This window comes from Coregonus clupeaformis, unplaced genomic scaffold, assembly GCF_020615455.1.
Source record: "Coregonus clupeaformis isolate EN_2021a unplaced genomic scaffold, ASM2061545v1 scaf0949, whole genome shotgun sequence".
Taxonomy (NCBI): Eukaryota; Metazoa; Chordata; class Actinopteri; order Salmoniformes; family Salmonidae; genus Coregonus; species Coregonus clupeaformis.
In genome coordinates, this window is record NW_025534403.1 from 135,311 (window position 1) to 152,954 (window position 17,644).

Sequence of the window (17,644 nt, forward strand, 5' to 3'; positions counted from 1 at the left end):
TTACACACGCTTACACTGAGGCATGGGCTCAGAGGAGCCACGCTGCACACTGAGATTCTCACTCTCACAAACACACACACACACACACACACACCATAACTAATGTTCATAGAGCATCACTCATCACTGGGCCAAAAGTGGAGGAGGAGGAAGAGTTACCCTTGAGCAACTCCCGCTCCAACTGAGCTCAGAATAGTACAGAGGCAGCACCCATGGGTATTTCAGCTGTTTTAGCAGTCAGAAAACGTGAAGAATTAAAAGACAAAATGGAGGAGAAACAGAGACATCAATCACCCTCTGTTCTATGGTACTGTACCTCCAATCTTGGCGTTGTAGGCCACCCCGACTCCACAGATCCCATTGTTGGCCATCGCTGCCACCTCTCCTGCACAACGAGTCCCATGCCTGGATGGAGAAAGAGGGGGAGAGAGGGAGGGAGGGAGAGCGAGAGAGAGAGACAGAAAGAAAGAGCGAGAGAGAAAAACAGAACGAGAGAGAACGAGGGGGAGAGAGAACGAGGGGGAGAGAAAGAGAGAATTTAAGTCCTCATCTTGATGTGTTTTACCCATATAAACACAGTGTACATTAGCTACAAACTACATCATTGTCTCCAGGAAGTGTGCATTATCTATAAATGGAGCTCTTAGAGAGAGTAAATGAACAGATACAGGAGGTTATGTAGGAATGCGCTACCTGCGATACTGTGGTCTAAGATGGCCATCGACAAAAAACTAACTCATGTAGACATGTCCTTGGCTCTGGCTGCCTCTCAGCTGTTCCGACTTTGCTGTAGCCCAGAGGAAAACAGTCAGTCAGTCAGTCAGTGAGCGAGTGTGGGTCACGAAACATTAGACTGTTTCCTTCCAGCAGACCTTGAGTCTGGGGCCGCGGGGCCTGCCGGCAGCGAGGACAGGCAAAATGAGCTGACATGCTACCATCTTAAGGTGGGGGAAACGAATTAGACTTGCCATTTCCACAAAATAGCTTTTCATGGGGTCTGTGGCTCTCCGGTTTGATCTCTCCCTCTCAGCGCTGCAGGGGATCTGTGGAGAATGCGGACCACCACATTCCAGTCAGGTTAATTCCTCTGCTCCACCGGATGGGCACGGACTCTAAACGTCCTCCAAACCACCGGCTCCCCAGCGGATCGCAGGACACTCAGTGGGTGCGGATAATGCCAGGGTTAGGATACACCAGATCAGCAGAGAGCAGCTCCACTGCCCAGGAACGCAGCCCAGCCAGCAGGCTCCCATTCAGGCAGAGTAAATAAACCAGTACTATGGTGTCCTATCATAGCCCAGGGGAAATACCCCAGTTGGCTGAGAGAGACTGACATCCTCCATTGATAACTTGCACGTGGTCTCAGCATGTGGCTCTATGGAGCACTGAGACTGAGCCACCATAGCTCTATGAAAGCAGCAGCATATGCAAACTGTTAGCCATGGCCCTCGATGAGCAATTAAAGAATATGAAAGAGACTTAATGCCTCCAGTCCCTGTCTTATAGTGGGACGTCTTGTAACTGCCATTTAATTCTGGCAGACAAACAGCTCTTTGATCTCGGGGTCAGCTGCACTCCAACAACCTCCGCAACACTTTAACCTCATTTATCCAGGCCTGACTGATGGGCGTTAGGCTAGGCTAATGTATTCCCTTCATTAAACCCACAGGGCGGAGACCAGGCCTCGTTAAACAAGAGGGTCAGAGAGCGCTGCACTGTGGCAGTGGATCAACCAATCTGCCTGAGATCTCTTTAGACACAGCTATGAGCTGTGGGTCAAAGGTTAATGTCAGAGTTACCCCTGAGTGCTCAGTGTCCCACTAACAAGTGTCATGGGACCTGGATTAACTGCAGGACCAGAGGGCATTTTAACCACATGCTTGACTGGTGCTGGGTAGAATGTGTAGAGGTAATTCAAAGAAGACTGGGTCATGAAGACCAGATCTGAGGCAAAGAACACTTCTAAAAGACTGAAACACACACACACACACACACACACACACACACACGACAAAGGTAAGCGAAAACACAGCCACACACGTAGGCTGGCAGCTAGTATACCGCTATCAGTGTGAATTTGACAATGGAAGATCGGCAATTCACTTAATCTCCACTTTCATTCCAGGGCAGGTATGTTAGTCTCTGTCCAGGCAGTGTTTGTAGGTGATCCATCGCTTTGTAGCGGTAGGAATGCGGGCCAGCGATGCAGCAGATGATATGGCACAGCTCAGGTGTCTGTGAAAGGATGTAGGGCAAGCCCAAGCTCATAACAACACCCGTCTGTCTTCTGAGTTCCCAGTCATATCTGCCTCTGACAGATACATATCCACCTAGATCTACAGTATCTGACACGTTCTTTAGGAAGGTGTTGCTAATGTTTCGTATACTCAGTGTACATCTGTAACTCTGAAGGTAAGTGGAACGCTGTTATACTATGTTCCAGGCTTCCAGCCTAATAACCACTCGGGGTCCAACCAGCTGGCCAGAGTCAAGGTCCCTTCCAACTCATTTCCTGATCCAATGGAAGCACACAAACAAACAGAACATTCTCAAAATTTTCTATGACAATGTTCGGTTTACATTTTACATTTTAGTCATTTAGTAGACGCTCTTATCCAGAGCGACTTACAGGAGCAAATAGGGTTAAGTGCCTTGCTCAAGGGCACATTGACAGAGTTTTCACCTAGTTGCCTCAGGGATTCGAACCAGCGACCTTTCAGTTACTGGCCCAATGCTCATAACCACTAGGCTACATGCCGCCAAATTGAATTTCAATTGATCGATTTCCTGCATTGCCTCAGCCTGGCATTGACATGGGATTGAACCCAACCTTATTGTGTGATTCCAGAGGTTGTTACTGAGCAGAGCTCTGGTGTAGGCTATACGAGGGGGCTCAGATGAATTGGCCTATCAAAACACACTGCGCTCCACTCTGGCAGAACAAAATGACGTCTCTCACTCAAACAGGGGAGGAGGAGGGCATCTCGCCATCTTTCATCACCAAGTCACAGTGAGATAAATGAACATCGCAGAGCCTCAATATCCCCCTGACACGTCTCACTGACACACAGCCTGGACTGATCTGAAACACAGCGTGGACTGATCTGACACACAGCGTGGACTGATCTGGCACACAGCCTGGACTGATCTGACACACAGCCTGGACTGATCTGACACACAGCCTGGACTGATCTGACACACAGCCTGGACTGATCTGAAACACAGCCTGGACTGATCTGAAACACAGCCTGGACTGATCTGAAACACAGCCTGGACTGATCTGACACACTGGCAGACTCACTTAACATCAGTCACAGACCAGAGGACAGAAAGTTTAACTCTACTTTATATTACTGCTGTAAAGTGTGCAGTTAAACGCCTACCATAAAACAACCATCAATGCTATATAATGTAGATGAACTAAATATACCTGCCTGGGCTCAGACACTGATTCGTGTGAGTAGGTCGGCCTCCATCTTATATTTCATGAAAGAATACACTGACACTCACGTTCAACACAAAGACTGAATCACACCATGCTGGTATGATAAACTAAAGTATGTAGAGAGGAGGTGCATCATCAGTAATGGATTATGGTTATCCCTTCAGTTTTATTCAACGGTTACTGTTCGTAATGAGATCAGCTCTGATCCAATCCCTGGACCATCTGTTACAGGCATGCTGAATAACAATGTTTATAATCTCTGTCGGAGTCACACACACACACGCACGCACACACACACACACACACGCACACACACACACACACGAGATGGTCTCATATTTGAGGTTAAAAATACAGAGTGGCTGCGGTTCTGGATTTTCTGGAAACCCGATTTGCTGTGGCTAAAGATTTTTGCGCATGTGCTGGATTTTTTATACAAACGGAGCTGCTGCCCACTCCGCTGCCTTCGTAGCTGCTGCTCAGAGCTCTACTGCCACTTAAATCTCCTTGATCAGCGATGAACGCCTTTGTCTGGTGTAGCCTATAAACTTGTTCCAACTATTGCATTCCATGCCTCAGTAGGTTATTAAGCATAAGTGCAATTTCATGTTCTTTTTTCAGTAGGGGAGTTAGGCTACATGCAGCTATTTGCATTGTACACAAAATAAATGATCAACATGTTCGTACAAACTTGCAGATTGCTTTTTGCCCCAATGCAAAACTCAAGTAGGGAGTTACATGCAGCCATTTAGGCAGCATTTCACACACAAGCAAGACACAGACACGCAGTCTAATTGGCGATTTTTATGTTCTTAATGTTCTTGTTTCGTCATCATAGCAAACATCGGATAAGCAGGAGGCAGACAGGCAGTCAAAGTAGTAGTGTTCTTTTTTAGCAATTCTGGCCAATGGCTACGATATGGCAGCAACTACAAAGATTAGCCTACATCATCACACAAAATGCTAATTGTTTTTGCTCCAATGCAATGTGTAGGGACTGTGTCCTGCTTGTGCAACTGTAATATATGTTACAACAGACATAGACGTTTGTAGCCTTCATAATGGCCTTGAATGTTCGTTCAAATCGCCGCAGGGGTTTTATTTCAGCTGTTCAGAACTATGAGGCAGAGACATAGGCTATCATCATGGTTCAGAAGAGGGTGAGTAAAGAGAGGAATGTGAAGGGAGGTGGCGTGTGAGCAGCAGCAACATAGAATTTATTTTATGCACATGTGCAGAACATGATCCGGATCTGTAGGTTTTCAAGAGGGGCGGGGCGGGGGCGGGAGCGAAAACTCTGTATTCGCAGCCACAGCATTAATAATATCCTCTGAATCTTTGGCTAATTGTGTAACAATGCTCTGCAGTCTCTACACAATAGTGATATTTATCTAGGAGGATAACAGCAACAAAAAGCCATGTCAATGAGTTGAACACAACAGCCATTATCTGATTACAGACACACATGTCTGGAGAGAAGACTCAGTCAGACTTACACACAGCTACCCCAAGGCTAACCATTAGATTAGCATCCATTTCGAGAACAGACAGCCCTACTTGCGTCACATCACTGTGTGGAGGAAACACCTACTCGAAGAGTCTTAAACACTGACTCACCTGAAAGCGGGCAGGCAGTGCCAGGCACTACGGTAAACCCATAGGGTAATACCTCACCAAAGTCACTTTGAAACATTAACTAACTGAGTAATTGCTCTACTGTAGGTGGAAAACGGGCACAAATCTTGGATCCGCTCCCCCAATCCTAGGCTAGAACTCAAAACTGACATTGAATTAGTCCAAGGGCTAATTCTACTTTTATGTAATGACATTGGGTCAATTGTCTTTGTCCTTGCTTTAATTGAAAACTACATTAAGTCAAATAATCCATCTCCGTCAGACCGCTACCTGGCCGTTCCTCCTGGCAGAATTTACCATTAGGCACGGATCTAGGATCAGCTTACCATGCCCAAAACCTCACCCGTAGGGGGAAAACTCAAAAACTAACCTAAGATCAGTGTGAAGGGGCAACTCCATCCTTCCATTGTCTGGGCTGCAGTAGAGCAGGAAATGAGGCTGGTCCCTGAGGAGCTGCAGGTCAGCATGACCAGAACTACTGGAGCAGAGACACGGCCATCTCCACCGCTAGTCAACACCACTGACAAAGCCAGTTTTCAACTGGGCTGGCCAGAAAGTAATACATAAAGGTAAACTGAGGATAGGATACTGTAGACGGTGTTGGAATGATAAACTAGGAGAGGAACGAGACAAACTTCTCAGAAGTTTGGACTAACTTAACCTAAGGGCATATTAAAATAAAACAGGAAAGCTGATTTCCATGGTAAGCTAAAACAACATTATTATTGTGCTGTGAGAATGCAGATTTGGCTTTCTCCTTAGCTGGAACTCATATTTAATAGTTATCAGTTTCGATAGAACAAGGCTCCCATACTGGTGTGGAACTGGTGTGCTGAAACTATAATGCTACAGTATGACGAACTTTCGGGAAGATACAGCCAATTTGGTGCTCACATCCCCATGGCAACCAGCTGCCTCCTAAAAAAGGTCTTTACATTAGCATAATAAATGTTTATACGAGGGGAAAACCACAGGTGGAACTTCCATAAAGACACAATATTTCAAACGGAGCCAACTGTTATAAGAAAAGAGACATAATGGAATAAACAAATTAACGAGACAAATATTTTTATGTAGGAAAATCTACAGGTGGAACTTTAGAGGCTCCATAAAAGAACGGTTCCAACAGAGCAAACACAGTGCTAACAGCCATTGCGTCCTTTCAGGCCATACATAAAGTTAGACCTATTATTGTTGCGTAACATGGTGAAACTTCCTAAGGCAGGTGCAATTGGAAGCTGTAAAATACAGTCCAGTCCACAGAAGTCCTGGTTCAAATCTAAAATGACACCCTATTCCCCATAGCGCACTACTTTTGACTGATGCCAAAAGCAGTGCACTACATAGGGAATAGGGTGCCATTTGAGCCTGGGCTATAGTTTGTCTTTGTGTGAGAGCTCTTTCTTCTCTTTCAGATGCCATATTGGGCTATTGATAGCTTGGCTCCTTTCACTCGCTCTGTTTTTCCTAACCTGAATTAATTACTGAGAAGAAAATCATTTGTGCTCTCTGAGGCTGGGCCAGTGGCCCCAGCTGATCATTAGTCTCTCTGCTCACTGCTGCCTGCCTGCCGGGCCTCCGCCCGAGGTAAATCTGGAAAACTGCTCCGGCCCCGCTCCTATTTAATCAGCTGACTAATGAGTTGACCTACAGGACAAAATGTCTTCCAGTGTTTATGAACAGAGGCAGAGGGGGAACACAAAGCAAACATCTTGTGTAACTCATCTGAGACGGTGTAAAATGAATCAACCTGGGTTGTGCTGTGGAGTGTTCCTGATAAATAGAGCCTTCCTCCCAACACTGCCGACCAGGCACATTAGGAAGAGTGATTTAAATTATGGGCTGTAATGAAGAACAAGCATTCTCCTCCTCTAACTAATAGCAGCATTTGTCAGAATGCAAACTTATATAACATAAATGGAACTATTTTCCCTGGCCCCTACAGCCGTGGCACAGACACAAACATGTGTATGCACTAGACATTTCAAGCTGTGTGCACACAACCTGACATGTGACAGTAATATAGTGGAAACTGAAAGCAAAGATTACACACAAACACACGCCTCCTCTATTGCACTCTACCAGACACCGAGCGCTGGTACCCTGGAGGCCTGAGAAAAGGTGGTCAGATGATGAAGCCCAAACACTTACGGCTATTGATTGAAGCTATACCAGCAATATCCCCAATGTTCACCCAATATACAGCTACATTACTGTGTGTGTACAACTACAGTACAGTTCATCTAACTTTCTTGTCCTTGATGGTATCTTGCAGCAAGCCAACTTAATGTAATGCACTATTCAAAGTGGCAAATTCAAATTAGCCAACTCCCTGACTCTTTTTAATGAATATATTAATAGCATTATATCAGCCATAGTACAGCAGTTACAGCACTGCGTGATAAAATCAGCTTCTTTCAGGATAAAAAAAAAATACCTCAAGTCTACTTCCCACTGCTTTACCAAATGCTTCGAATAACAGAAAAGCCTCCGTTGGCAAAATCAATAAAAAGATAACCTCAGTTCAAATCTTGTGGAGATTATCCTGTGCTAGATCTAGCTGTAAAGCCTGCCACTCCCAGCTGAGGATGGGTATTTTGGGAAACATTCAATACATAAAAAGAAAACCCCCTCAATTCCAATTTTAGCTCGCAGCAGAGGCCCCTAGAGAGACTGAGCATCCTGGTCTAAGACAGTAAGGCTGCAGAGCCACAGGGCCAGATCACATGTTGACTTGGACAAACACGGGGCTGAATGGCCACATTGCTGCAGAGGAGCGCTCCTCACACAGGGGAAGAAAGGGAGCTTTATGGAGGGGAACAGAGCTGGGCTTTCTGCAGGGAACAGGCCCTTACACAGCCTTACAGAGCTCCAGCCTGCCCACAGGGTGTTTACACACGCGCCTACACCAACCCCATGCAGTTACACACACACATTGTGCACGCACACACACACCACACACAGAGACACGAATGACCACACACACACACACACCTCAGTCCTGCCACGGGGAAGCAAGGCAGAGCTGGGCGGCTGGAGATAAGCGCTTGGGTGAGCTAGGCAGGGAAGAGAGGACAAGCCAGGAGGATTCTCAGTCCAAAGGCATTTACTGCACTGTGTGTGTGTGGGATAGGGGAATCAACTGTCTGTTGGCTGTGTGTATGCTGGGGGAATCATAATGTATGGCTCTGTGTGTATGCTGGGGGAATCATAATATCGGATGCTCTGTGTGTGTGTGTGTGTGTGTGTGTGTGTGTGTGTGTGTTCGCGTGGTCAGTGGCAGAGCTCCATTGGCGTTAGCTCTTACTGTGCCGTTTCACTTTCTCTCTTTGACAGCAGGAGGCTCAAGACTTATGGCTATACACAGTAGTGTAGGAAGTAATGTTTGCACTGTTGTTTTACTTGAGGCCATCTCCATCTCTCCTTACACCAGTCTGGCCTCCATGTGCACAGTGCCTGCTCCAGACCCATGCAGTCTCAGTTGGAGACCTTAACTATAACCCTCTCTGCCTGTCATCACCAATTATGGTTAGCCTCAAGATATATAAAAAAAAAAAAAGGGTATTTGGCTAGCAGCCCGAAAACAGCAGATTATGGAAAATCCCAAATTAAAGTCAGAAAGGGTAAGCATGCAGGGGAGCGGAATGAGAGGAGCAGGCCTTTCCAGAGCCAGGAGATTTGTCGCATTTCGTTAACGCTGATGAAATTAATTCGATCAATTCAGGGCAGCAGGGAAAACATCGGGGGCGGTAGTAAACAAGTCTTAATGCTATCTGCTCAGGCCCCTGCAGTAAAGCTGCTTTCTTCTAAACAAAATAAAAAAAAAAAAAAGTGTTGAAAAAAAGGGAAAATGGAGGTATTCACTTCATCCCAGGAGATTTACTCCACTTAACTAGGCCACAGAAATGCCCTGGTAGCAGCTGGGTGATTTAAGACTAAAGCACATGCTTGCCCTCGATTGTGGGGAGACCCAAAACACATTGAGATGTTCTCCGGCCCTCTAAGAGTCTACTACTTCAATCTGTGCATTTCCCTTTCTCTTTTCAGTCAGAGAAGCTATGATCTAACAGCAGTGGGCAGCCCAATACCTGACTGGCTCAGCTGACAGACCTGGACCCAAGGCAGAGTGACGGTGTCCATAACTCACTCCATTACATTTACATTTTAGTCATTTAGCAGACGCTCTTATCCACCCCCCCAGCTATTCCAGCTCTTTCTTTCTCCAATAGAACCACACACCCACCTGACTATCATGAGGAATGACAGTATTTTTATGAGGACATCACAATGAAACAGCCTATTCATGTAGAGGCGTGACATTTCCTGTGTGATGCGTTAAGTATTGCCTAATATAAGGACCATCCTACATGACTCTTCTCTCAGAACTGAATCATAACGTGGGATTGGCACACGACGTGACTCGGATTTCCATGTTAATCATGCACTGATGTCAACAGGAGATTTGTATAAAGAATCAAGTTAGGCACGGATGAGATCAAATTCAGCCATCACTGATACAGTGTCTTTCTTATCAGGGTCTTACCGGTTGTCGTTGAGTTGTGTGTATCGTGGCTGAGGGTCTGGATCGCCATCGTTCACATCATAGCTGGCGTCTGGGTCCTACAGGCAGGCAGACAGAGATTATCAGAATCACTCATCTATGATAAGAGGAGTACGAGTAAAAGTCTAGGGGTGAATACCAATAGTCCAAAATGGCCTCCTCTCCTCATCAACATGGATCTTGGAAAGGAGGCCATCTTAAACTATTTAGATGCAGCAACCCCAGCCTTGAAGCCAGGGGTAATGTGATACTCACATAGTTTGATATAAGGTCTGGGTGGTTCTTCTCTATACCATCATCCAGGATGGACACCACCACTCCCTTCCCAGTGTAGCCCAGCTCCCACGCACCTTTAGCATTCAGGTCACGATGATTAGCATTGTACTGTGGAGGGGAAAACACCAAGACCAGTCAATGGAGTCTAAAGATCCATTACAATACATGTGAGATAATAAAAACCTAGCAATTAATGAACTTATCTTTGCATGATCAAATTATTTTAGACTATGAAATAAAAAAATATCCCGTGATCGTCTCCAAACAGAAATATATAGATGAATGTTCGGCTGATGTGTCCCAGGAGAAATGTGTCAGACTGCATTAGACATCAATCCTAACAGAAAATGACAACATCCCCATGGGAGGCAGACGGCATCCTGTGGCACCAGACAGACTTACCATATCCTGTGGTGCTAGGCAGACAAAGAGACTCGTCACTCAGCATGGAGCATCAGTCCCAGACCAGACAGACCAGACCAGACCCTGCATACATCTCTCATCAGAGCCACCCCCTGAGTGTCTCTGTTAGTGGACAACCAGCTAGCAGGGTAATGGTACAGAGAGACTTCTACACAGGCCTTTTGGTATTCTCTCCACATCAAACTTGACCTTTGGTCAAATACCATGTTTGATGCCTTTCAATTCTCACACAGCCGTTTCTCTAAAATGCTGCCTCAATTGAATGTAATTTGTCTGAAAATGTCTTCCTACTATTTTCCTCTCATCCAAACCCTTCAGTGTCAGATACCAAGGCCTTCGGTGTCAGATAACCATGGCCAAAGCTTTGATCTGTGTAACGCCAGGGTAGTGGGTTCGATCCCCGGGACCACCCATAGGTAAAAATGTATGCACACATGACTGTAAGTCGCTTTGGATAAAAGCGTCTGCTAAATGGCATATTATATTATATTATTATTATTATCATCCCACTCAGAAAATCCAGCTCAAATCTGACTCAAAAGTGGGAATTACCCTCAAAATTCTCCAGTTTCTTGTAATGGTCTTGGACATTTAGTATTTCTGTATTTTTCCTATACCTCTTTATAATTGACCATTCTTACTGCATTACATTGGCACATTAACAAACTTTACTGCCTTTGAAATCTCACACCGTGCTTTGAGCTTTTTCCATCATTTATCCATGAGGGACAGACCAGTGATATGAGCTGCTGTTACACATATGAATAAGCAGAGGAAGTAGCAGAAGAGTTTATCCATGTCCTTATCATAGAGACACAGTGTAAACTGACCAGTCAGAGACTCGTCTTAATGACTGACGGTAATACACAAATACTATCTACCGCCGAGATCCACCTGGGGAACAGGGCTCAGACTCAGACTAGGCTCAAACTCTCATACAGCAGCACCCCTTCTAGAACACTGCTTTGCCTGACATCGCCCTTGTTACATGCACACTATACCCTTATAAACACTACAATATTATTACACTTTTGCTACAGCCTCCCACTAAACCCAAATACTTCACAATTTTTACACTCCTTACACCCTCACCACAATCTCATTGCATACTCTCTACTCCTAGTACCTCACTACACAGTACCCTTACTAAACCAACTAACAGCAAACGGCACCAGCTATACTTCTCCATCGCAGGGCCCCAGGTTCCCCGCTTCCCTCTGTAGCGTGATAGTAAACTACTTAAGTCAAATCAGTGTGCCTGGAGAGTTAGCTAGCAAGCTGTGTGCGACAGAGCTGTGAACTCCGGAGGGGAATTAAATGTAGCTAGTCACACTAGTGAAGTCAGCCGCCAGTATCCACACCACCCCACCTCCCCCCAACAACAGCTCGGGGACATGGGGGAAATTGGATTTGCTTCAGCTCCAGTGTGAGCGTGTTGGAGAGTAAGCGAGGAATGTTTGTTTGTTGAGAATTTCAATCAACTATTTTATATTGCCTGGAACATTATTTGAGACTAATTAAAGGTGGAGCAAAGTGAAGAGAAATCACAACTTGTTTATCTCACCGTTTCTTTCATGGACCACTGGATCAGACTGTGTAACCTTCTCAAAGTCAAAGTGTGTCATTTTGCATTTAAGATGATACATTCAGGCAATAACAGACTGGTTTAATTTCAGTCCTTTATTTGTATTCACTGCCTCGTTTGGGGACTGTGCCATTGTCTGGGGAATACAATAAATAGATGAATTCAATTTAAGACTGGAAACCCAAATGTGTATGCCGTTCTGATAATGGACTCCTAAAAGACCATGGTCATTAAGCAGTCCATTCTACATTAACCAAGACACTTTATTGCATCCACTCCTTCAGACAAAGGGCCTCCATATATTAATACAGTCTATTGAATAGAGTAAACTAAAATGTTTTACTCAGCCAACAGGGAACTATCCACTCTGAGTTATTGAGAATGGGCAGACAGATCAAACAGAACGCTGGGCCCTGCTGTGACACTGTATGGGCTCTTATGTCATTTCCATTTTAATAAAGAGACTGGCTCTATAAAGCCCTGTGCATCCAGACAGAACAGGGCACACAACCGAGCACATGGAGGGATTACTGATCAACTGAGAAAAGGTTTGAACTGTCTGTCTCCTGACAACACAGTGGCTTCAGCAATGGGCAGTCGTCTGAGGTTGTCTGAGAGGTTGTTTTTGAAACTTCAGTCCATACACTGAGGAAGCCATTGTGGCTTGTTTATGACAGCAATGAAGCGCTGAGAGTGGGTATTGATTTCTCTCCTTATGTATTTGAGACACATTCTTCCTCATATTTGTCCTATTGAGAGATAATAAAGTGATAAAGATTGTTAAATGTCAGCCAGACTTGGTCTACTCACCAGGTACCACTGCTGGGTAAACTTGGGGTCCGAGGGCTCCGTGTAGATGTCCCTCTTCTTCCTACTCTTCACCACCTGCTGTTCTGCCCACGTCACCTGAGGAAGACACACACACACACACACACACAGAGAAAGGCATCAGTCATGGCATCAAACAGAGACGTGATTACATTCAGCGTGGGCAATCCATTAAAGCTGGAATCCTTAATGGTGAAATTTCCATGTCCGTTTGCGAAACAAACAACGAACACAGTGTTTTCCCCTCAGACATCATTGCACTGGCGAGAAGCAGCAGAATGTGTCCTGCAATTTTTTTGACCACGTTGGGCGACGCTCCTCACATCCACTTCGTCAACAAAACAAAAACAATAACAGAAGCTGTGGGGCAGACAGTGGCGCCGTTTCCCCTACTGCGGATTCCATCTTTATGTAGACTCGCTCACCATGCTAATACGCGGATGGGAACACCACTACTCTATTAGTAACACGGATTTCAACCAGAGGAGGGACATTACTGAAGTAGCCGTGCTAATACGGCACTCAATATACTAGAGGAAGACAATCAGTACAGGGTATAAGGAATAATGATGATCAGGAGGGAACATGAGGGTCACCGTCTCCCCAGAATGAAAGAGAAATCTAACTTCATCAAGCAGAGCAGGACGAGAGCAGAGAGAGATAAACAGAGAATAATTAAAACAGCTAGATGAGGGCAGATAGGGGGCCACGCACACACACACAGACAGAAGAACACAGAAACACACAAAATCACATTAACGCAGACAGAGGCACAAACTAAAATCTACATTAACATAGAAAGGAGGATATACACAGACACACAGAAGAACACACTACGACACCCAGTCTTTGTCCTCAGTCTCCCTCCTTGCTTTGCTCTGCCTCCCCACACAAAGCCCTGGTAATAACAGTAGGCTGGGATGGGAGGGAGGGATTGTTCTGGATTATGTGTGCATTTTGCATTGTGTTTTATTTCTTATTTTTATTGCCAGGTATTACTGCACTGTTGGAGCTAGAAACTGTGTAAGTGACCAATAACATTTGATTTGAGCTATTCTTCTCTGGGAGTTCCGGCCGGCATGCTGCAGAAAGTGTTGACAGAGGCAGATTGCACACAGCGACAACCCTGCGTCGCACCCCATCTACGAGCTGCTGTCTCCCTGTACAGTGGAGTGGGTGAAAGGGACACAAGCAGAGGGGGATGTGGAAGAGAAGCTGCAGCAGGGAGACAAGCGACTGCTGCAAGGACAGAGAGGCAGGCATGAAGGACAACCAGGAATCACAACAGGCAACTCTCTGCCAACAGCTCAAACCACAAGAGCGTCAATAACACCAAGGTTACTACCGACACAGCACACACCTTTATGCGCTGCCCTCCAACCAATAATTGGTGTACAGGAGTTTTTTTTAATGGGGGGAATCGGACGTGTTTACATGAATCCGTGTTGAAAGCCCCTTGCTGGTTGGCAGTTGTACAGAATCACACTGGAGCAGATGCTTCCACAATGGGTGCCCCCTTCACAAGGTCAACACACTAAGAAGAGTGGGGGACAGTGGGTGGGGTGCTACTGTACTGACAGCAGCGATATGAAAACAGAGGTAACATGGGTGATTTGTCTATGTCCTACAGCAGGTAAAATCCCCTGCCTGTCCAGATGAAATAGTGGGGCATGGATAGGAGAAGAGGTTTAGGGAGGCTGAACCAATCTCCCAGGTCAGTCTATGGGGACATCACAATATAAGAGGCTTCCCCTCCATGTCTCCTCATCTCTGCACTGATGCTAAGGTAGGTGAAAGCAAAATGACAGGATGCCTACCAGGAATTTGCTGTCCCAGTTTAATGTCAGTGCATGCGATGGAAAGGAGATGAGAGCAAGCCACGTTAGACTATTGAGATGTACCATCCGACTTCACTCCACTACCCATGAGTCCATGGGGCTTCCTGTCAGGAAGCAACACAGTTTCCTTTGGTCTCTAATCCTGGCTGCAGTCATGGAACACAGGGTAGATAGTGTGTTGCTTGCCTCTTTCTTCCCTTCATCCAGTCATCAGCTTTACACTCCCCACAGAACAATGAAGACAGAGGCGACTGGGGTCATCAAAAACAATGTTCATAAAGGAAACAGTAATATTGCATGGCCAGGAGCCACATGGTTTTTCCCTCACTGTTAAGTCTCTTACTCTGCGATTTACTGGCGGCCACAGAATGAGGCTAGGTCAGCCATGCGGAGAGTGAGAGGGCCAAAAGAGGGAGGGAGCGGACCCCTGTAATTGTGCCGTGCCACAGTCTGGGCTCGCGCTCCTGCAAACAAGGCATTAACAAGGCCCGCTACAAGACCCCTTAATCACAGCCCAAGCACACTCAGTCAGGCATGCAGATTAGCTGCTGGTACGGGGCTCACTATGTGGTGTGTGTACGGAGAACATACGTAAGTCATTAGGGAGAAACCTCACTTTACATGAAAACAACAGTCTCTATGGTAACTCAGGGCAACACTGTTTACCGTCTGCATTTGGCCAATGGAGCCTGTCATTGCTTTCATGAACTCTGCCAACCACAGTACAACCAGAAAGAACACTGTTGATAGTTTGTTACCTTGATGTTCCAGATGGAAAACCTCCATCCAGTTCAACCAGGGGAGATGAGATGAGAAATTGAGGTTTTGGACTGTTAATGAACAGTCTGCTAAGCTCAGACAGCGTCAGTATCTCTGAGGTTATTGATTAAAACAGGTCAGCCATGACAGAGCGTCCCAGAGTAGCTAAATCAGGGTTATCAGTAGTGCCTGACTGCATAGAGGATGGGTAGGCTGAACCTCACTTGGAGCAACCAATCCTTTCCATATGACTGCTCCCTTCTATTAGCCTAACGGATCACCCCCAGAAACAGCATTAATGAGGCTTGTGTTAGTCCTGACACGGAGAAAATTAAAATTAAAGTATTTCATATGAGACAGGGAGTGAATAAACATTTTGAATGGACGGATTTAAAATCAACACAATAAGGCAAGAGAAGTTAACTTTGTCTCTGTGAGTTCTTAGTTTACCACAGATTACCATCCGATCCTCAGTCAGGAAAGACAGACGTTTCCAATGTTCATTACGCTTAAAGGCCTTTGCCAAAGTTCCCCTATCGCAAACAGAGATAATTAAGCAAATGTTTGAAAGAAATCTCTGGCGCGAGCCAGAGAGGGAGTCTCCAAGAATTCTTAAACAGACCGAGTGAGGTGGAACAGAACAGAGGGAACCAGCTAGCGATTAACAGATAAGATCTCCATTATAAATGGGTCCGGAAGCCAGCTATCTGAGACAGCTTTTCTCCTCGCTCAAGACCATTCACATACAGGACCCCGGCTGCTTGGTTAAACGCTGCTGTCCAGCAGATACTGAGCAGACAGGTCTCTGTGTCTTCCTTCCTGCTCTCTTCTATTCCCCTCCATATACAAACATCAACACAACCAAACATAACACAACCTTAGGCCAACACCAAAGCAACAACCACAGCTAGAGCACCATTACCATGGCTGTAGTGTTACATAGCTGTAGCAAAGGAAGCTGTATGGGTTGTAAAATGATTAGGTCCAGGGGTTTTCCCTGACCACATGGCCTGACCAGGAAAAACTCTAGGTGGTAATACTGATTGATGTATTGATGGCATTTCTATGGGTATATCGTTTAAGCCTAACTGTAACACAATTTCACTACAGCAATGGTCTTACAACAGCTAGACAATATTAGAGCGATGCATCACCATTAGATGTGAATGAGCAGCCAGTCAGCCAGACTGAGATTTGGCAGAGTCCCTGGCCGTTTAGTCCACAGTAATGTGAGAGTCTTTGAGCAGGGTTTATTGCTCCTTTTGTTTGGGATCCATCTCCCCCAGTGTGACTTCTGTAGGCCACAGGGCTGACCTGAGGAGAGGAGGGAGGGAGGTGCAGGGAGGCTCCCCTTTCTCTGAGGTGCTCTGGGAGAAAAGGAATTCAACAACAGGAAATGGAGTGGCGGCGAGAGAGGAAATCCCGTCAGTTAAGTGGTGAGCGGAGGGGTGGGTGGAGGAGTGGGGTTGGGGCGGGAACAGTGTTGTTTTGGTGCCGTGCTGCTAAGGGTAAGTGGAGATAGGCCACACAACGCTTTTCTCACCGTGCACCTGCTCAAGACAAACAGCGGCGAGACTTGGCCACACAGTTCGCTGGCTGAATGACCTCCCATAATGCTGGGAAACCAAAACATGGGTTCTCTACAGTCAGCGGGAACAGGACTGGGCAGGGGACGTGTCCACTAGCAGACTGCAGAAGCCGTTAGTCCTTACCTTAACACACAATAGACTTCCCATGACACCCTATAGTTTCAGGGGATTTTCAATTGTGGGTTCCCAGGGGATGTCAGTTAGTCAGTACCGCAGGTCTTGCTCATTCAAACCTAGTCACCCCCATAAGAATGCATACTCAATTATACACACATCTCTGTTCTTTGGAAATGGGAGGGGAAGAGTACCTCTGAATCAGCAAGTCCTGCAAACCTTTAAAGCAGCGTTTTGTACAGCATGTGAACTGTCAGCAGAGACTAAGGCTGGTAATGGTTCTCGCTGACCCAGCCGCCCCAATTACAGAACCAGCCCACAGCAGCACCAACATTAGTTAGAACTAGTGGTGTGTGTGACTGTGTGACTGTGTGTGTGTGTGTCTTTGTGCATATCTGCGTTTGTGTGTGCGTGTGCATGTTAGCTTTTCCTGGACATTAGTCTGTGGGTTTGTGTTACAAGCCCTCTCTCTGATCTTCTCATCTGGACCTGAGCTGCGCTGAGTGACAAACAGTGGAGCGGTTCTGAGGGGCTGCTGCAGATGGCAGGACATTCATTGTGCCGCAGTTCAAACGCTCACCTTTCACAGCC

General features: G+C 46.0%; 1 protein-coding gene across 2 annotated transcripts in view; it reads right to left on the reverse strand.

Annotated features, from left to right (window-relative positions):
• LOC121558019 (furin-1-like) overlaps nt 1–17,644 on the reverse strand; it is an 84,707-nt gene that overhangs the window by 15,486 nt on the left and 51,577 nt on the right. For both annotated transcript variants that reach the window (XM_045217166.1, XM_045217165.1), the window contains exons 4-7: nt 12,736–12,831; nt 9,897–10,025; nt 9,624–9,700; nt 317–405 (exon numbers count right to left, since the gene is read on the reverse strand). In XM_045217166.1, the coding sequence (XP_045073101.1) occupies nt 317–405; nt 9,624–9,700; nt 9,897–10,025; nt 12,736–12,831 (391 nt within the window). The remainder of the gene's footprint in view (nt 1–316; nt 406–9,623; nt 9,701–9,896; nt 10,026–12,735; nt 12,832–17,644) is intronic.